The sequence below is a fragment of the Mesoplodon bidens genome, assembly GCF_964165515.1.
Source record: "Mesoplodon bidens genome assembly, chromosome: 9".
Taxonomy (NCBI): Eukaryota; Metazoa; Chordata; class Mammalia; order Artiodactyla; family Ziphiidae; genus Mesoplodon; species Mesoplodon bidens.
In genome coordinates this window covers 3981346-4003821 of record NC_138166.1, presented here as the reverse complement: position 1 = coordinate 4003821, position 22476 = coordinate 3981346, and the positions used below count along the sequence as shown (strand labels likewise).

Sequence of the window (22476 nt, the reverse complement as noted above, 5' to 3'; positions counted from 1 at the left end):
GTGTATGGAACTGAATTAATAGCCTGACACAGGTCAGAACTTTACCCAGTGACATAGACCCAAGTCAAGTGTTAAAGCTCAGAGAAAGTGCAAGAGGCAAAAGCTTCATGGAATGTTTGAAATCTATTTCACTATTTTTTCTTATATTGTGTTCTTAGGAGAGTATTATTTTGGCCCTAGGAAAGTGCTTATTGCTATATAATATTTGTATTGCTAGAATCTAGGCAGTTGTGATGTCTGTCTTATCTTTCATGGATCAATGATGAATTTCAGGGTACACATATGTTTCTGAACGGTAACTGGTCCCCAAACAATAACCATTCCCAGATCAAGTTTTCAAATCCCGAACGACTGAAGCTTTACAGCATAGAACCACCAATGGGATCCACAGGCTGAAGGCAGTCATTCCAGCTGGGTAAATGCTAGTAAGAAGAGCCTATTCCCTTGTCCCTTCAAAATTTTCTTCTCTGACTGGAAATAACCTAGCGTAGCACTTAAGAGATAAGTTTTAGAGCTAGTCTACCTAGATTTTCATTGGATAAATTACTTAACCTTTTCCAGTAAAACGGGGGTAAGAGTTTCCACATCCAAGGGTTATAGCTAAGATTCAATTATTTATACACGTAAACATTTAAAACTAGTGTTGGCACAATAATAAGCACTCCATATGTGGATATTTGAAAACAGCATCATTGAGTCACTGGAACTACTTGTCATAGGTTGTAGATTTTTTTAAAATAATAGATTGCTATAAAATGTGCTTAGATTTTAACTAGGTAAATGCATAGTCTTATGACTAGGGCTTGGAATACCCCCTCCCCATGATGCAGGCTGGTGTCACACAGTCAATAAACTTCCTGGGAACCTAAAAATTGACTTCATGAGGTCACCCCAGAAACCCCTGGAGAAAACTGGCAGAAGGAAGAAGGCAGGATGGGAAAGGTGTACAGGCAGGGACACAGATAATGGTAACTCTGTTTCCAATCTGCATTTTTCCCCTTGTTCCATTTTATTTAGAAACTGATTCTCTGAAGTTCTACTGTGATAACTTGTTTTCAGCTCTGATATGATCCTGACTTGTTTATCTATAGCTTAATTCAGCAAATCCCTATTCTTCACTATATGCAAGGCTCTGCCTTAGGTGCTATGGGGCATGCACACACACACACACACACACACATTAGATACAGATATAGATATAGATTTATATACCTCTTTACCTGCAGTTACTTATATTGCCATGCTTTTTTAAAAAGCATATGAAAATAAATTCTGAAGGAAGAAAAAATTTGATAGCTGTTGTAATCTAGATAAAAACCAAGTTCTCTGAGAGAAAAAAATAAAGAAAGGTTGCTTTTAGGAAAGGCTTCACATGTCTGTATTCTATTTTGAATGATGGATAAGATGCATATGACCAGAAATGGGGGTCTGGGATCAAAGCATATAGAGATAGGAAAAAGGGGGAGGGCAGGTTTGAAAAAATGAAATGAAATAAGAGTTTTAAAAGGGGGAAAAAGGCAATTTGGGGTACATGGTGAAGGTTTAACTGTACAGTAAGAGACAAAACTTGAAATGTAGGCTGGGTTAGAGTTTTTGGATGGTCTGAAGGCCACAGCAAGTGAGCCAAATGGCATTAAGTGAACAGTTCCAGACTGTTTAATTTTACTGGAGAAGTGATCATCTAAGTTAACTCCAGATAACTTTTTAATAAATTTATTAGATATCTCTTTGCATTGTGTGTTAATGTCTTTATATATTTTCTGTCTCATCTACCTGTGAGCTCCTCCAGAGCAAACTTCTCTCCTACTGGTATTTGAATCCTTAGGATACCACAATTTCTTCAGAAACAGCAGTTTTGCTTGTTCTTATCAGTTTTCCTCCTTCCAACTCACACTTGACTATACTGACATAATCAAATTCTGTTTAGATTTTAATACTGTTTCTGAACAATGAGACTTGAGGTCCAATGATAGTGTTATATTGGCTTGAGAGCGCCTTTGGTATCTCCACTGTAATATGTCCAGAACACGTCTCTAATTTATAGAAAACTAAGCATGGAAACTCACATACAGATACACAGTATTAAAGCCAAGGATAAATGATCATAGTTTTAAAAATTAAAGAACTTATTACAAAGTGATTTGCTGGTAATTCTGTAGATGTCAGATAGACCAGGTAAAACATTTCCATTTAACAAGGGATATGTTTTTGTCAACAGAAGTAACAGATAACAAGGTCAAGTTTGTGGTTAAGTGAAATATTCCATAAAGTAAATGGTACACAATGACTTAATCATTTAGACGGTCCATACGTAGTTATTAGCTGTGACTCAAAAATAAACTTGAACACAGCAATTTCTATGAAGTAAAAGATGAGGAGGATTTACTGGAAAATAATTGCAGACGTGTGCTACACAGAGAAAAATGTGAACTCCAACAGAGAAAAAGCTTTCTGTTTTTGCAAGCAAATAAATCCAGTTAGGTGATGATAATGACATATTTATAAAAACAAACAATGATTCTACAGGAACAAATTTCCTATTTTTATGTCAGTAAATCTTCTTAGATAATGGGGTAAGGATATATTTCTTAGAAATTTTATATTTGGTATATCTGAGAGAAGTACTTAAAAAGACTGAATTTTTGACAAAAATGTTATTAATTTTTCTTAATAAAATATACTGAACATAAAATGAATTAAATATCAAAGATGGTTCTATACATCTAAAAATGGACAGCATAAGATATACAAATTTAGCAATATATCAAAGAAAAAGGAACAGAATGAGATATTTTAGAAGTTACAAAGAGCTAAAGCTTTTAAACTAAACTTATTCACATATTTTATATACAGTGTTATCCCCCATCAAATTAAGAGCACCTTCCATTTTCATATTAGCATCCTACTTAACTGCTCTCACCTGTGAAATCATTTCATCAGTTTAAGTGTGACTGGATCTATAGTTAATTGCAAAGTTAGCAACTCTGCAACCCTTACATGCAAAAGATAAGACAGACTCAGGTAGGAGATGAGGTTATGTAAAAGGAAACAAAAATAAGGCTACAGAAATACCTCTGTAAATCAGGATCATGTGAGAATTTCAAAATAATATATTATTTTGTATATATGTATATGTGTATATATATATATATATATATATATATATATATATATATATATATATATATATATATATATATATATATATATATATATATATGATGCGTCCCTCAGACAACACAACTGATTGATGGTATATAGAAAAGCAAATCACGTAATTCAGAATATAAACCTGTGCTTGGGTGTAAATAGAATTATTGTGGACTCTCCTGTCAAGACATCAAATTTTACTATTCTAAGTCAAACTCATCATTTTAGTCCCAAAATAAAAATATTTCTGATATTTTATTTCAGTAAGCATTCTCATATCCAAATTAAAAATTAGTCATCTTAGGGCTTCCCTGGTGACGCAGTGGTTGGGGGTCCTCCTGCCGATGCAGGGGACACGGGTTCGTGCCCCGGTCCAGGAGGATCCCACATGCCGTGGAGCGGCTGGACCCGTGAGCCATGGCCGCTGAGCCTGCGCGTCCGGAGCCTGTGCTCCACAACGGGAGAGGCCAGAGCAGTGAGAGACCCGCGTACCGCAAAAAAAAAAAAAAATAGTCATCTTAACTTATATCCTATGTCTGTCACTAAATTCATGTATTCATTTTTATGTTTTTCTCATTTTATCTTTTTTTATTGAGCTATAATTCAGATATAACATTGTGTAAGTTTAAGGTGTACAATGTGTTGATTTGATACACTTTTATGAGGGCTAAGTCAGACAGAAAGACAAATACTGTATGACATCACTTATTGGTAGAATCTAAAAAAGCCAAAACTCACAGAAAGAGTAGAGGAACCATGACAGAGATTTTTGTCCCCCAATATCTCTTCTCCCCTTCCTCCTTGGTATAGCTTGTGCTTTTTAGCTGTGTGCCTGGCGCCTTGAAGTTAACTGTGACCATGAGACCACTAAACTCTGGCCAATGTTATGTGAAAGGCTTTGTATGACTTCCAGAAAGTGCCTTAAAAAGGGAGGGAATACCACTCTTAGTCCCTTAAGAAAAAACACAAGCAACAGTGGTGGACACTGCAGCAGACAATTTACTCAGAGAATGAAAGAGAAATGATAGGAGTTGTCAACCCCTTATATGCGAAGCTTCCTTATCAGTCCTGGTCTCTGTAACTGATATTCTTTGACTTGAGTGAGAAACAAACCTCCATAGTGTTGAAATCACCATTGTTTTGGCTTTTCTTTAACTGGTAGCTAATATTAGTCCTAACTGATACACTGGACTTTAATCATTATTAGCATTAAAAAACCAATAAAGTAATCATTTCAACATAAAGTGTATTTTTACAGCAATCAACAAATGTAATTAAACATATTTATAGTTAAACTTTGTATCCATTCACAAATAACAAAGTAAAAAACAAAAATACAGGTATTTTTTAAGATAATTGATCAATGAAAACAGTTCTTTTATAAATGCCCCAAAATGTTGAAGATCCACTGTTATCTTGTTTTCTTCAAATCAACCAGAAATCTATCAAATGCTCCCTTTTTAAATAACCAAAAAAGGATTCTTTGGACTACTTTGTCATCTGCTGTTTGCTGTTTAAAACATTTTTAAAGTATTTTCAAAAAGAGTTAAGCAGCTCAAGAACAACTGGCTATCCACATGGCAAAAATATGTCCTTCTATATACTTTGCACACAGGTCCTTTTGCATTTTCTTCTAGCAAAATCCTAGCAGATATAAGAACAAGGAAGTGTCTCCCTAAGGAATATTTAAAACTAATTCAACATATGCTAGGTTCCTGTACTGTAAACCCACGTTTTTGAAATGAACAAATGAAGGAGGATGAAGAAAGAACAAATGATTAATAAGATATTTAAAAAATGTAAAATGAAATTTAGGAAATTTTTAGTTTTTTTCTTTCTTTTTTTTTTTTAAGTGCAACTAATTATCTAAAATGAGTAAGCTGCCTACATTGGCATTTTGACAAGCCACTAAGTCCTGATTACAATCCCAATTACTACAGTAATTGGTACAATTTCAAGAGACACTAATAGATGAAATGTGTAGTTCGTATGTACAGTTTTTATGATGCATAAAAATTCACAAAGTTGATAGCTCTTGAAAGCAGTTTTAATAGCACTGAGGTTAATTTATATAAATCAATTAAGGGCTTCTAAAGGAAAGCACTCATAAACTGATTGTCCAGTCAGCACATATTCAATGAAGATGTCACCGGACATGGGTTCCAGCTTTAACTCTGCCATGAAACAAGCTGTATAACTAAGGCAAGCCCCTCTAGTTATCCTACAGAACAAAGACTGTGAACTTAGCAAACGCTAAAGGTCTAAATGCATAAGTAAATAAAGATAGTGTCTGCCCTGGAAATCACCTTCTTCAATCATCCCAAATTACTGTTGAAGAAATAGGTTCAGAGATATAACATGACTTAGAGAAAGTACACACCTATGCTGATGGCAGTTTTAATACAAATCAAGAACTTCTCTTCCCTCAGTATAATGTTCCTTTTATTATCACACAGCCAGCCTACCTACCTTCTACTTTGGAGAGGAGAAAGAGGGGAAAAAAGAAAAAAGACATATAAGTCATTTTTATAGCTTATTTCCATACATATCAACCAAGTTAGAAAACAGACAATGTATTGATATTCAGTCTAAGGACAGATGTTAGAGTACAAATTCCCACTAATTACCAAACTGCTATTCGGAATCACTCTGCAGAAGTGCCTCTATATCATGTCTGCTCTAGAGCCCTCCTTATATGGAAGCAGTAGTTGTCTCCGTGCAGTTTAAACAACCTCATAAATGGAAATCATGAGGGTGGCTAACCATCACTGACTTTCTCCTACACATTTTAGCAAATAGGAAACATATTTAATTCCTGTTTCCTCTTAACAATTCTACAATTTAACCATTTTAGCTTCCTTGTTTCACAGCTCAAGTCTGTGGCTGTTTTCCAAAGCTTACCACCACTTCAACTGATGGCAGCGGGGTTTATACCCAGGCTATTGGGTATAAACCTGCGTAACCCACTCACATCATGTAGCCCTGTTCTAAGTAGCATCTTAACACTGACAAAGACTATTTTTTTAGACTCTATTGTGAGTCAGAGAATTCTAATTTCTACAAAACACTTTATTTACAATAATGTGGCAACATTTTTTAAAGGTAGTTTACGGAATTTAAAAAAAATGACAATTAGAGCTTCCCTGGTGGCACAGTGGTTGAGAGTCTGCCTGCCGATGCAGGGAACACGGGTTCGTGCCCCGGTCCGGGAAGATCCCACATGATGTGGAGCGGCTGGGCCTGTGAGCCATGGCCACTGAGCCTGCGCGTCCGGAGCCTGTGCTCCGCAACGGGAGAGGACACAACAGTGAGAGGCCCGCGTACCGAAAAAAAAAAAATGACTATTACAAAATTCTACATTTGTATTGGGTTGGCCAAAAACTTTGCTCGGGTTTTTCTGTAAGATGATATGGAAAAACCTGAATGAACTTTTTGGCCAACACGACATTAATATATGAAATAGATTGTTTGAGCCTCACAATTCTGTGAGTTAGTGGGGAAGTTGATTTCTCATATTTTCTCATAAGCTCAGAGCCTGAGAGATAAAGTTAACCAATTTAGGAAAAAGAAATACAGGACATCCAGTTAAATTTGAATTTTGATTAAAAAACAACAGATATTAATGTAAATATTTCCCAAGTATCGCATACTTACACTAAAACATTCTTCTCTATCTGAAACTGAATTTTAATTGGGCATCCTTTATTTTATCTAGCCACCCTACAGAGAAGTGACTTAACTAAGGTCATCATCTAAAACCTACATCTTCTGACCAACTCCACTGTGTGGAGTTACTGCTAGGTATTATTGCTTAGTCATCTGTCTAGAACTCCTTCCACATTTCTATTTCAGCTCCCTTGTCAATTGACTGTGACCTCAATTATGTTTTTTAATTTCTCACATGAAGAGAAATCTGGATTTAGGCAAAATTATTCTAGTTGATACTCACTCTTGTAAGAATGCCTACTGTTTTGCATTTTCCGAAGTACTTTTCCTTCTATCATCTGATTGATCACAACAATCCTCAGAGGATAAACTGAGGCCTTGGTGTTCCTATTTTTCAGATTTGATGACTAAAGGTCAGAAAGTTTAGGGGACTCACCCAGTTCCGCACAGCTAGTAGGGAGCTTCTAGCCTGAGGCCCAAATCTTTTTATTTGAAAATCCAATTAAGGAACACTTATTCTATTTCCACTCACAATTAAGATAATTAACCATATTTAAAGGATATTTTGATATTTGCTTTAACAGACAGTAATCAGGGATGAGCTGTTCCACGTTAATTTGGCTGGTATCAAAATGGTAAGGCTAAAATCAGACAGGAAAGTATGGCTTACTGAGAAATTTTTTTAAAAATCACTTCACTGTAAAAATTCTTTAAACCTGAAAGAAGTGTGAAATGTGTTGAAAACACATCTTAGCATAAAAAGAAATATAGTGGTCTACTTTTAATTATAATATTGTCTTAGTGTCTTTGCTAAGGAGATTTGGTTCTATTACAGCATTATTACCACAAAGAACAACTCATTCAGCTTTAAAAAAGAGGAAATCCTGCCCCATGTGACAACATGAATGAGCCTGGAGGATATTACGCTAAATAAAATAAGCAGACACAGAAGGACAAGTACTACATGATATCACTTATATGAGGAATCTAAAATAGTCAAACTTATAGAAGCAGAGTAGAATGGTGGTTGCCAGGGGCTGGGGAAAGTGGGCAATGGGGAGGTATCAGTCAAAGGGTACAAAGCTTCACTTATAAAAAATGAATAAGCCCTAGAGATCTTCTGTATAGCATAGAGCCTGTAAGTAACAATACTGTATTCTGCACTTAAAATTTTGCTAAAAGGGTATGTTGGGCTGCAACCCGCAGGCCTGCAAGCCCTGTACTCTTCCAGCTTCAAGAAGAAAGAGCCTAGAGTCAGTGACAGAGACGTCAATGGTTTAATGGATGGGGGAGCTTATGGGTCTGAAGCAGGGTCCTGGAGTGACACCCCATTGTGTACAGCTGCTGGCGGGCAGAACATGGCAGCAGGCTTTGATAGGAGTGGAGGTGGGGAGGGGAGGAGGGGAGGAGGGGAGGAGGGGAGGTTCCCAGTTACAAGGAGAACTGACATTGATGTCTAGTTGGCTCATCGGTTACAAGGGAAACCAGCAGAGAAGCATGCCCCTCACTGCCCCTTTGGTAATCTATCAGGTGGCGATGTTCTGATCTAAAGCTTAGAATAATCATAAGTTGGGGCTGGTGGCAAGTCAGTAGGCATTTACTGATTAGGCTGTGTTATTAAGAGGGAAGGTCAGTCAGGTGAGTAGGGTGTAGGTGAAGCAGGGACTAGTTGAGCAGGGGATGGACAGACAGCAAGAGAACAGCCATCCTGGCTGCTCATCTCCCTGCACATGGCAGGTCTTATGTTAAGTGTTCTTATCACAAAATATATAATAATAAATAAGAGCGTGGGAGGAAACTTTTACAGATGGAAGACAGGCTTTATGGCATTGATTGTGGTGGTGGTATCACCAATGTATACTTATCTCCAAACTCATCAAGTTGTATACATTAACTATGTACAGCTTTTTGTATGTCAAAAAATAATTTAAAAATAAAATAAAAAGAGCAACTCAGCAACAGACTCACTAAAACTGAAATTTCATTGAGTGTTGTGTTTCACAGCAGTCAAGAGAGCCATTACAGGGGCTCGGAGATCAGTTGGTGAATCAGCTTCTCTGTCAAACACTTGCTGAAAAACAAGACGTTACAGAAGAGCCCAGGGTTGCTTCCATAGCTAATGTCCTGGGGGGACATGGATTCAGGTAAATTAAACCTTTAAAGATCTTTCCCAAGGTAAAAATGGACAAATGTCAACATATTAGGAAATATATGATTAGGGTTTAAAAAAAATTAAAGCCATAATCCCTCAATTAGATTTAAAAGAAAAAACATAAAAGATGATTTATTGGTATGTTTAAAAATTGACTGCTATTTGTAAACAGAGCCATCTTTGAAAAGTGTGCAAAATATGATCTATCTTTCCTTCTGCCTCTTGACCCCAATGTTCTCTCTCCCCTTTCTTATACAATCATCCCTCCCACTCCCATTCCTATTTCTCTCTCATAATCCTTATGTGTCTTTCTTTTATTCATGGCATCATCAATTTCCCTCTAGTACTGGGCTCTTGGTTTCGCTTCATTATCCTAATTTTCTCTTACTTATTTTTTCTCCTTCCTTCAACTGCTTATATATGGAATTTTGTATTGAGGTAATATATTTTAAGACTTAAAAGCTACATAATGCAATAAGTTATTGATAAATATAAATAATTATATTCATGTATTATTGTTATTACTTGTGTATTTATTTTTTTAAATTGTACTTATAAATGTCTTATAAGACCTGCTACAGGGACTTCGCTGGTGGTGCAGTGGTTAAGAATCTGACTGCCATTGCAGGGAACAGAGGTTTGAGCCTTGGTCCGGGAAGATCCCACATGCCACGGAGCAACTAAGCCCGTGCGCCACAAATACTGAGCCTGTGCTCTAGAGCCCGCAAGCCACAACTACTGAGCCCGTGTGCTGCAACAACTAAAGCCCAAGTGCGTAGAGCCCGTGCTCCGCAACAAGAGAAGCCCCTGTAATGAGAAGCCCGCTCGCGGCAACTAGAGAAAGCCCGCGCACAGCAACAAAGACCCAACACAGCAAAAAATAAAAATAAATAAATTTAAAAAATAAAATAAAATAAAAATTTAAAAGACCTGCTAAAACTTTAAAGTTTATTATATTAGGTTTACTATGTACATGAGTAAGAATGCTTTTTTTCTTTATATTACATACAAAAATTTTCAAACTCCTGCTATATGGTATTAACATATTAATAACATAAGAGTATTTTAGAAGTGTTGTATTATACTGAACAATATTTCTGTAAGTAGAAAATTCCACTATTATGATAACAACCTACGTGGTAATATTTTCTTGACATCAGATATTAACATTAATATTTTTCTAACTCATGATTTTTTCAACACTGAATTACAGAGTAGGCCTTTCGTATCCCATTGGATTTCTGCAGAAAAATAACTGTCAATGATCTTACCATCTGGCACGTGTTGCAAGAAGTTATATATCTTTACCTAATTTGAGTGCTATTTAGTCTGATAATGCCCACATACTTTTATTCACTGCTATTGCCATACAAAGATAGATATTATCTAATTTCTATTTCACCCCCTTTTCACTGTTGTGACCTTTTATTGTTAATAACTCTATTTTTTAAATGTTTAGAAAACACAAGTCTAAAAAAAAAATTCTCATATATATTGTAGCTGTTTAAAGCCTAATTACCTAGCATATATCCCATAACTCAGGTCACGCTTTGAGAAAGTAAATGCATTTGTGTTTGCCCCCTTGTTCTGAAAGGTGGAGAAGTTAAAAATCCCAACAGAAATTTCACTTAAAGTGTTTTCAATAGGTTCTTGGGATCTACTAGTGATTACTATTTCATTTTCATTATAAACTTACTTGTCCTTATCCTTTTTTTATAAGAATAAAGGACATTACAAAAGGGTTTATTCATGTTAATTTGTAAAATATATTCATCTCATTTTAACAAATCCAAACTCACTTATTAAAGAAGAGCATCAGTACCTTTCACATAAAAGCAAAGACTTGAAATCTGGAAAGAAATATTTTAATTCGTTTCTAAAATTTCTATTCAGTTCTCTAATGTGACTCATGGTCTGTGCTATGCAGTTGGACCCTTAGAATTGTTTTAGGTTTCATGATAACCTCCTGTTCCCGGTCCATAGATACCTGCCCACAGTCTCACTGCAGCCCACCTGATTCCACGGGCCAGCTGCTTCTCAGGTGTTTTGGTTTAAAATAATTTTGGTAGATACAGAGCCAAGGAAGGAGGAATTCTCTTTCCTTTTAAAAGTAGTGTGATAACCATCCTTTACCAAGTAAGAGAAAGTAACAGAGTGTTCAAGAAGAATGAAGTCCGGTACTTACAGTTTTATTTGGTACCTCCTGATCACTAAGCACTTACCTGGATAATACCGTGCCAAGCCTGTGGCACTGCCAAACACCTGCCACAACAATGAAGGATCTTCCTCCCGATTTTTCTTGAAAACTTCATCTAAGGCACTCGTCCAGTTGAGTTCATTTAACACAATTGTTGCTACCCCCCAAAAATAAGAAAAATCAATTAATTCAAATTTGGAATTAATAATTGAACCTGTCTTCCTTTACTTGCAAAATACTGTTATACATTTTCATTGCTTTACCTATAAAAGCGCTCTAATCTGGTGGTGATCAAAAGTTTAGAGATGGAATCATTTCTTCAAACACGTTTATATGATGGTGGCCCTATCGACATTTTAGGGCTGGGTGATTTTTTGTAGCGGGACCTGTTCTGTGCTTTGTAGATGTTGAGAAGCATCTCTGCCCTCTACCCGCTAGAGGCCAGTAACATCCCCCCAGGTGTGAGAGCAAAACTGTCTCTAGACATTGTCACATAACCCCTGGGGGGCCAAATTACTTTCTGTTGAGAACCACTGTGATGCATAAAACAGGCAGTATCAGAACTCTGCTGCTGGGAAGTATCCCTTGCACTGAGGCAGTTCTGAAGATGCTTACAAGGCACCTCATGACACAGTGTGACCACGACAGCCCTCAGTAATTTTTTTTTTTTTGTGGGGGGAGAAGGAAGGATTTATTACTTGCAGCAAGTAAGGACAACACCAGGGACTTTCCCCAAAGCATTGTCTCCCCAGACAGCAAAACTGGGAAATTTTAAGCTAAGGGTACATGCATATTCACGAAGGGGCTTGAGCAGAGGAGAATTCAACATAGCTCAATATTGATGATTCTCTGTGATACACTAACATAGTTTGGTCTGTTACCTGAATTTAAAAAAAAAAAACCAAAACAAACAGATGTTTGTTACTGAGCATACTTTATTAACTGTGCTTATGTAACAACCAAAAATGCGTACATGTTGATAAAGAAAAACTCATTCAGAGGCTTGACAATATCAGTGTTAGAACTAAGAAGTGGCTGATACCTTATCACTACCTTTATGAACAATAATTTTCTTTTTTCTGGTTAGTTCAACTAATAACTAGAGCATGGTGCTAATAAGGGAAAGATCATTGATTTTGATACCTACTCATAGCGACTGACTGATCTGGGATAGGTATCACAACCATATGGCAGTCATTATAATGAAAGAGAAACAATGATAATGTGGGATATAACATGGGCTAAAATAATATATAATTTATAATTATGGGCCTCCATGATCATAGTATCCTATGTCTAACATATTAAAATTCTAACTGGCTTAGGATATTATTTTCCCTTTATGCAAAAAAGATGACATAAGATAATTTCATCTTTTTTGGAGGGGTCTTTATATGTAAAATATGCACCATGCCCACAAGCAGATTAGCAGATTCGGACACTCTGCATTTGAGCATCTATGACCAAGCCTAAATAGTGGACGTGAGGTTGGGATAAGGAGTGGAGATACTGCTTAATTCTTCCCATTCTTTTCTGTGACCACAGCAAGTAAAAGAAACAAATGTGATCATGGTTAGATCACACACAAGATTTTTTAAAGGGAAAAGGAAAAAGAGCTATCAAGAAAGAGGCACAGCATATGTATTTATAAAGTTTATCATTTACCAAAAAATGAAAAGCAAGTATACTGTGAAATTGTTCTGGGACCAATATATTCATGCATTTCTCATTACTGAAAACTAACGAGATTTCCATCTTTATGGATGTGATTACCTTCAAAAAGATCAGTTGTGTGTGTGAATATTCATGAGCTGGGTCAGATCCACAGTGCATCTGAGATACTAGTGAATTCATATTCAAAAGCATGATCCAATGAACACTGAGTGGCCAGTTATGTGAAAATTTATATTCACATAGATAACCTGAACTGATACTCACTATTCATGAATATTTATGGTACTATACACAACATCACAGAAAAAGAGGGACATCCTACCTTTTTTTTAAACATTCATGAATTTTAGAGTAATATTCTACTCAGCAAAATAATCATGTTTATGTCCCAGATAGTTAGAATAGATTGGGGATTAATGAAGTCTATCTCTTCAATTTCCTTGGCTCCTTAATTCACATTAAGCAACAACTGATATCTAATTATTTTTAATAAAGTTTTATTTGTTTACAGGGCTGCTAATTTTTTTCTCGTTTTATTTGATGACAATGACTAAGTATTAGGCTCTGATACAGTGATTGTGAATTGTACTTTTATGTACTCAGGGGAAAAAGTCAGGCTCTGGAATGTTCTTACCATCATGGTGATATGTTTTAAAGTTGTAGTTTATATATTTGAAAATTCTTTTTCAGATAAGACATTGCAGAATGTTTTTCTCAAAATGTGTTCATATGCAAATGAGCAAGGTGCATAAATATTTTCAGAATAGACACTTGAATGATTTACTCAGAATGAAAGAAATGGTATTGTATGTGTATCATATGAGCAAGGTTTATAAACTTGATGACAGTGTGAAGTAAGGAGTGAGGGTACAGATACTTCCATGTCATTTTGTATTTACAGACTCGTGAGTGCAATCATTATTCTAATAGCCACAATTTTTATCGAAATGTCCAGATCAAGAATTCAAAGGATCTGCCACGCGAGTACAAAATTGGTGCCACCTCTTTAGAGGAGAGTTTGGCTGTAGTTGTCTATCAACATGCACCGTCTTTAATCCAACAATTCTACTTCAAGGGATTTTTACTATGGATAAAAACATAGTAAAACACCAAAACTACAAGGTAAAATAAATTGCTGCAGTAGGAAATTCTTTTTCTTAAATTATACTGAAAGCAGCTAAAAATGTAAAAGAAAACATGTAAAACATCAAAGCAAATAAACAAGTATGAATACCATTTTAGATCATTCTTGGTGATTTGGCTATACTTTTTGGATCCACATTATGAACTACATTTGATGAATAAATATATATTACTTAGGTATCCTATAATAAGCAGATTTTTATCTTCTTAACCTTCTAAAAATTAAATACCTAATCCAGGATTACTAAGGTGCCCAACATTTCCCCATTTCTACTTTATTAGCATAACTCAGGAAAAACAATAATGAAATAACTGGGTCATTTGCAGATGGTGGCATAATAAAACGAATGTAGAATACTGCCTATGCTAAAACTTTTAAAATGCAATTATTTTTCTGTAAGGCACAGTCTTTATATAAATGTCTAGAGCAAGAAATAAAAATTTGAAGGATTTTATTTAATTGCAGAAACACTGGTATAAACTAGTAGCCAAATAATATTTCTTAAAATAATTCCAGAATAAGTGATCTTTTTAAAAGGACTTGAAATAATTTTTGGCCACAAATAAAACTTTACCTTTTATTTGCACAGATATACTCAAGAATATGGGTAATAGTTCTGACTGGTTTTCCATAAATCATTAGGCAGTATTTAAAATTATACCGTATTTAGTTTTCTCAATTATATACTGGATACGTATTGCATTATTTAATATACTGTATACTATACTCATCCATGTCCTCCTTCTCTACCTCCTAAAATAGTAATGTTTTACATTCACACATTCAAACTTCTAATGTCTTGCTTAAATGGAGTGCATGAGTGTACACAGAAATTCATGAGTGGCTTCTACTTTTTTCACTGTGTAAGACAAACTGGTCAATCGTGATCTAGCCTTGAACCTACTGCCAATTACTAATGAACTTAGCTAAGTGTCTCATGGCTTCTTTCAGAGTAAAATTAGTCCTCATCTCTGTCAACTTTTAAGAAATGAAGATTTTTATCTTTGTTTGAAAATTAGAGTTTGTGAAAATAAGTCTTTCATAGATATCCAAGGCTAAGCTTATTAAAAGCAGTGAATGCTGGGAAAGCAAACCTTGACTTTGGGGACTCTATTCTGAATGGTATAACAGCATTTCACTGATAATTGATTCAGAACACCAAGCATGCGTCTTTATTCTTCTATTTAGTTTTCAGAAACAGGGCCTTAATGTTCAGCAATTCTCTGTTTCGGAGGATTCTTTTGTTCAATCTGGCTTCTCAAGGGAAGAAAGAAAAATCTAATTTGTAACAGCACAAAAGAAGCACCTTACATTTGCTGCTAATTCTTCTAAAATATGTGACATATCTGTATCTCATTTATGACATGAATACAGAATTACTGACAAGTTCGGAATCCAATTTTCTCCTATAAATTTCAGCCATGAAGTGTTGCACTATTGCTCCCTTTTAAGTTTGAGTACATTTTGTTGACTTATTCAGGGTTCTGGGCCTCACCATGCACTGAAGGCACTATATAACTATTTGAAAAACCTTAAGGTTATTTATAACGTCAGCTACGGCTTTGAAATGAAGTGGAAATATGTTAGAAAAAAGAAGAGAAACATTTTTTAAGATTCACGTAAAATATAAAATAACTTTGACAAGTCTGCATCAAAAATACATTTTACACAACACAAAGTAACTTTGACAGGTCTTTGATGAACTCTGTAAATCTTAAAGCTATGTAAAGGGACTGGATACTAAAAATTATTTTTAATAGTAAATATGATACAATTAAATAATTAAAACAAGAGAATTGTCCAAAATGTTTACTATGCTATTTCCATTTCATAATACCACTCTATTATCATAGCCTTTCATTAAGATAAAACTAGCTAAACGATTGCCACTGATAACAAATGAAGTCAGGAATTTTTTAAGAACTTACTGTGTGCCAGCAGGTGTGTTAACCATTTTGTATGCATTATCTCACTTAACTAAATATGACACTTTGAGTGAGATACTCATATTATCCTTTTTTAGATGACAAAAACAAAACCTATTTTTAGATGATAAAAATAAAAGGGCATGTAATTTGTCAAAAATCATACAGTGAGAGCTGTAGACAGAGAGCACCCAAAGAAGTCAGATTCCAAGATTCTTACTGTTTTATGAGCTATTTATTATTTCTAAGCTTTCATTATATGTGTAGCTCTGATTTAGAATTTTAAATCTGAAAAAAGTAAACATCACCTATGCCTTTGTAACACAGTGTTTCTCAACTGAGAGAGATATTCCTTCCCAGGGGACATTCAGCAATGTCTAGAGACATTTTTGATCATCAAGACTGGTGGGAGCCTACTGGCATCTGGCAGGCAGAGGCCAGAGATGCTCTAAATATCCTATAATGAACAGGACAATCTCCACAACAAAAGAATCACCTAGTTCAAAATGTCAATAGTGCCCAGGTTTACAAACTTTGCTCAAGTACAATTATAAACACAAGACAATTAATCTGCTTTGTAAAAAGCAATATTCCCAACGAATACTGTCAACAAAAAGCCACAACAAAACTTCAAAACGAAAGTTGATACATTTAAAAAATATTATTGTTTCATATTAAATTAAGTCAATATTTCAGGCTACATTTTGACACCCTTTGGGTGGAGCAAATTTTCATTTTAGTCCCAGAAATTCTAACACGTTATTCTCATACCTGAGCAAGTAAGTAGGATTTCAAAGCTACTTTGTGTGTGTGTGTGTGTGGTACGTGGGCCTCTCACTGTTGTGGTCTCTCCCGTTGCGGAGCACAGGCTCCGGACGCGCAGGCTCAGCAGCCATGGCTCACGAGTCCAGCTGCTCTGCAGCATGTGGGATCTTCCCGGACCGGGGCACGAACCCGTGTCCCCTGCATCGGCAGGCGGACTCTCAACCACTGCACCACCAGGGAAGCCCCAAAGCTACTTTTTTAGTGCCATTAAATGTCATCCCCCCCCACCTCCGGCTTTAGGACATTCATAGAATATTAGAGTTTTGCTTTTTTTTTTTTTAAATGATTCAACACTGTGCGATTCTAAACTAAATTTTATCTTTATAGCAAATGTTCATTTTATCCCAGAGTATATAAGGTAGTCATTAAAGGAGTTGCGTTTAGCCGGTAAGCTGAGCCAGATGTCACTAACTTTATTCATCAACCTTAATCTCGAAAAAGAAAAATGTTAATAAGAAGAAACCCACTGATCCAATTAAGCCACAGACAAAAGCCACTTTAAGGACTAGACAGTGTGCATAAATATTAAAATGAACGAATCTTTTCAGTGGATTTGGCTAAAGGAATCTCACCTAATCCCAGTGTAAATGAAAGATTAATAAAGTACAGGGAGATGGGAAGACCAACTCTAATCTCTCTAATCATGACTTTGGCACCAGCATCCTCCTCCCATTGAGGACGGGAGAACAGAAGGCTCCAGGGCACATGTGGGCCCTGATGAGGAGATAAGCCTTATTCCTACCGTTAATTCGGTACAAATATTCAAAGGCCGTTGTCCTTGTCAATTCTCTAAGGCCCGTATTACTGAGATATCTGCTCTCACTCCCTATGTCTTTAGTTTACCAGCACATAAAAGGAGCTCAGGAGAAACCACTTTATTATTACAGAAAATAAGAATAATGCAAGGGGAATAGGAGACACTAGGACCCAATGTCATATTTATTAATTGAAGGATTTTTAACGTCACTTTCATTAAAATGACAATTACTTGTAAGGTTTTTCTTGAAGGGGTGTAAGGTTTATGCATAAGAAATGTCATAAGAATAGGAGGCAAAATAAAAAGTTTATCTTTCAAGTATTTTAAGTTTTTCTGTTCTTAGTATTATCAAAACCAGATAAACAAGTAAATGATTAGTAACTCTGATGGCCAAGAGTCTCTCTCACTGGCACAACCTGCTACTTAAAACTAATCATTTAATGTCTTGTACTTCTGTTGTCCTTCCATCTAAAAAAGTAAACTTAAACACGCTAAGGATGTTAGATAGGTTTAGCATGAATGTCAGATAAGCTTACGAATAAAAGGACATCAGTGAGCGTGATTTTATTATAGTCCTTTCCTTAGCTGAATTACAAAACTGTAAGAGGCACATCTCCTTTAGATGCCTTACATAGAAAAACAGTTTCTTTTTACATCTTGGCATATTATTTTGCCAGTTATTTTCTTTTACTTGAACAATAACACATTTCTTTTATATACAGCAACTAGAGTGTAACACTGTATAATTTGTAAATATAAGGCTGAACTTTACAGTGATTATCTGAGGAAGACAATACAATTTTTTCCACTGATACTACTTCACAATGTCATTTTCATCATAAGTGTGACTATCTGTAATTAAATTGTTAAAAGAAAAATGGTTAAACATCTATTTCTATATATTAGAGCAATACTGCAGTAAACACAGAGCCTACTAAATTCTGAACAAATGAAAAATAGCCAAAAATCCTCTAAACATTTTTTTTTTTTTTTTTTTTTTTTTTTTTTGCTGTACGCGGGCCTCTCACTGCTGTGGCCTCTCCCGTTGCGGAGCACAGGCTCCGGACACACAGGCTCCGCGGCCATGGCTCGCGGGCCCAGCCGCTGCGCGGCATGTGGGATCTTCCGGGATAGGGGCACGAACCCGTGTCCCCTGCATCGGCAGGAGGACTCTCAACCACTGCGCCACCAGGGAAGCCCCTCTAAACATTTTTTAAATTTAAACTTTAAAAAGGGAAATAAAATATGTGAGTTTAAAAAAGAAATCAGAAACTATGAGAACATAGAAATGAAGCTGGAAGCCATATAAGAATAAATATGCAATTAAGCCCAAATATAAAGGACCCCAAACTGAGGTTTGTTTGTTTTTTAAAATGCCTTATTATTATGCTGGTGATTCTTTTTCCTTTAAATAATTGGCATTTAAGAATTCAGTATATGCATATATGTAGTATAAGCAAAGCTTATTCTTACTTACTGCCCTCCCACTGAAAGGGCAGGTGTCTTTTGTGCCAGAAGTATACATTTGACCTTGGGAAAGCATTTTATTTTCTCTAAACCTCATCTGCCTCACCTGCACAATGGGGATAATAATAATTGTGTCTGCCTCACAGATCTGTGCTGAGGATTACAGGTACTTAGAACATCTTTTTTTTTTTTTTCTTTCTTTTTTTTTTTTTTTTGCCGTACACGGGCATCTCACTGTTGTGGCCTCTCCCGTTGCGGAGCACAGGCTCCGGATGCGCAGGCTCAGTGGCCTTGGCTCACGGGCCCAGCCGCTCTGCGGCATGTGGGATCCTCCCGGACCGGGGCACGAACCCGCGTCCCCTGAATCGGCAGGCGGACTCCCAACCACTGCGCCACCAGGGAAGCCTTAGAACATCTTTTGTCACTTAGTAACTGCACAATAAATGCTACCTGCCCTTGTCATTATCATTATTTTCTTATTTACCTCTTAATACTCAGCATTTAAAATATATTTTTAAAAACATCTTAATGGAGCCGTTCTGATTGCGCTGCTAAAATGCTAGGATGAATGATGTAAATCTAGCAGCTTCTCTTTCCTCAAGGAACCTTTGCTCTTACCTCGGTCCTAAGTTAATGTCCAACAACACTACTTAATTTTCTTATTATATATCGCATGAATAAAATAGCATGTTAACCTTTCCAAACCATTTATTGATACGCTGTTTCAAGAGAAGGCAAATGAAAAAACAAATTTCTCTAATGATAGCATTTAATGTACTGTATAATTTCAGTAGAGATAAATTTTACTATGGAATATTCTCAGCACTCCTGAAGTCAAACCACGCTGGTGATTGTGGCCCTGAATACGGCACAGACACACTAAAATTCTGGGAGAAGATATTAAACTATATAAGACCTAATATACATACCAGACACAACACAGGCACATGCACGCACACACACAGAATGGTGTACATACACACAGTTCTGTTAAAGCAGGGAGGAAACTCTGGCCGAGAATTACAGATCAAATTAGATATGGGAAATCTCTTGCCTTTGCTCTGAGACTGCCTAACTGCACAGGGAATTTAGTGTCTACATACAAATCTGGACTGCTGAATTCATAAAGAAGGATCAAAAAGTATTGGAGCTGACTAATGAGATACGGCTGCAGGATAACAAGGCTCCTGGGAGCAAGGCTGATGCTGTCAGTGAGGCACACACTGCTTAGTACTTAAGGGTTTGTGTCAACTAGTTTTAGAACAAAGAGTTGCCTGGTGATTTTCAGATGGAAACATCAGATGCACTCAAACACAGTACACAGCAGATAGCTATAATCAAGAAGAACAATCGCTTGGTTTAAACACCATGCACTGCTTCAGAGTGAAACTAAACACAAAATAAATCTAAGAAATTGAACTACAGGCTGTTACTTACAGAGTCATGTTCCATAAAGGTATGGATGAAATCTAACACCATATCTAAGACAACATGAGGTTAGTAGCCTTACATCTCTACTTGCACATGAATAAAGAATTGTCATAAGCCTATAAGCATACATGCAGGAAGAGCAGTCATAACTGACTATTTTTACAGATAGACAGACATCTACATATAGGAAGAAAAAACAAATACATCAACTATTTCAGTTTTCAGGATGCTTACAACATAGTGAGCATGATTTGTTCAGGTTTTGATGCATTTATTACAGTTATTGACATGTTAAATTTATATTTAACAGTCCTAGCTACTGCCCAGTTCAACAAATACCTTAATAAAGAAATAATTCATTTTCTATTCTAATACATCATGTATTTTTAATTTTCACTCATAGCTTAAGATCCCATAAAAGTTTAAATGTAACACTCAAATCGTTTGAAGAAGCTCAAGTTATTCTGACATAGCTTTAAAATATTATAAAGGATTCAATACCTGGTCAAAACAAATACTCTGTACCCAAGCTTTTAAAAATGGCTTAAAGGTCTTTGATCTGATGAAATATCATAAGAGGTGGTACGTGACCAGGTCACATTGGTTCTAGCTCTGTGTCTATCTTCTCTCACTCCAAGGCCAAACTCACTTAGGTCTCTCCCAACAAACTTTAGATAGTCTCCCTCCAATTTCAGCTCACTTTCAGCCATTCTTCCCACTACGGCCACAGAATGCTACTTGGCAAAGGCCCTCCCTAATGAAAAGCCTTCAGTTAGTCTCCATAAAAGTTGGTCTTTTATGATTGCTTCTATCCCACCTCCTCTCCCACTGTTCTCCTTATCAACAGAATGGCTGTAGGATCTAGTGTGATATTTCAAGGACAGAATCTCACACAGTTTTCCTGCCACACCAAAATATCCAAACAGAAACATACGGCACAAAAGGAATACGGTGACATTACAAGTGGTTTGGGTCTTTTTACTGTAATAGATGGAATTTTAGAGAGGGGAAGATCTATTTCCAGCACGGTATTCAATCATTCAAAGCACATTAATAACCCCTGACTAGGCTCTTGGAGTTAAAGTCACATAAATTGTGATAAAAAAAATTGTGATCCTTCTTCTCAACTTGCTCTAAATCTAGTGGAGAAAGAGAGATAAATCAAAGCATCTTACATCCAATTTTGCTTTTGTATCACAGACCCTATTAACAACATTACTGCCTATCAGAAGCTAAGTAAATGTTCTGAGGGTCAGGGGAAGGAGTGGTGGTCAAAGAAGACTGCCTGGAGGAGGTGGGACAGACAATTTTATTTTTTTAATTTTTTTTTAATGTTTGCTTTTTTAAAATTTATTTATTTATTTATTTTTGCTGTGTTGGTTCTTCGTTTCTGTGCGAGGGCTTTCTCCAGTTGTGGCAAGTGGGGGCCACTCTTCATCGCGGTGCATGGGCCTCTCACTATCATGGCCTCTCTTGTTGAAGAGCACAGGCTCCAGACGCGCAGGCTCAGTAGTTGTGGCTCACGGGCCTAGTTGCTCCGCGGTATGTGGGATCCTCCCAGACCAGGGCTCGAACCCGTGTCCCCTGCGTTAGCAGGCAGACTCTCAACCACTGTGCCACCAGGGAAGCCCGGTACAGACAGTTTTAAAGAAGAGTGGAGAAGTGGTAGGAGAGCTGGATGACTAATTCAGTGAATGCCCTGTGCAGAACAAAGAGGCAAAAAAAAAAAAAAAAAAAAAAAGGCACAAGGCATTTCAGGAGCTCGATGTTCTTCAAAATGGTTGAATGAACGAGGAATATGGAATAAAGCAGCCAAGATAGGATTAGAGACACATTGTTATGATGACCCAGCAGTACTAAACACAAAATAATTTTATTCTGAGAATTACAGAAAGACATATAAGCTAAAGTATGAAATAATCATATTTGCTCTTGAGGCTTCACTCAGAAGCCAGCATGGAAAGATACTGCAAGTAGATTGGAAACAAGCCAGATGTGAATGGGGAAGACAAGACAGAAAACTAGTATGGTCAGGCTGGCGAGGAATGACAGTGGTCTGAACTACAAAAGCAGTGCTGGACGTGGGGA

The 22476-nt window shown here is 36.4% G+C and overlaps 1 protein-coding gene across 2 annotated transcripts in view; it reads right to left on the bottom strand.

Moving 5' to 3' along the window:
- The window catches only part of CACNA2D1 (calcium voltage-gated channel auxiliary subunit alpha2delta 1), a 504082-nt gene that overhangs the window by 130490 nt on the left and 351116 nt on the right, over nucleotides 1–22476 (bottom strand). For both annotated transcript variants that reach the window (XM_081243691.1, XM_081243692.1), the window contains one exon: nucleotides 11191–11322. In XM_081243691.1, coding sequence (XP_081099817.1) covers nucleotides 11191–11322 — 132 coding nt within the window. The remainder of the gene's footprint in view (nucleotides 1–11190; nucleotides 11323–22476) is intronic.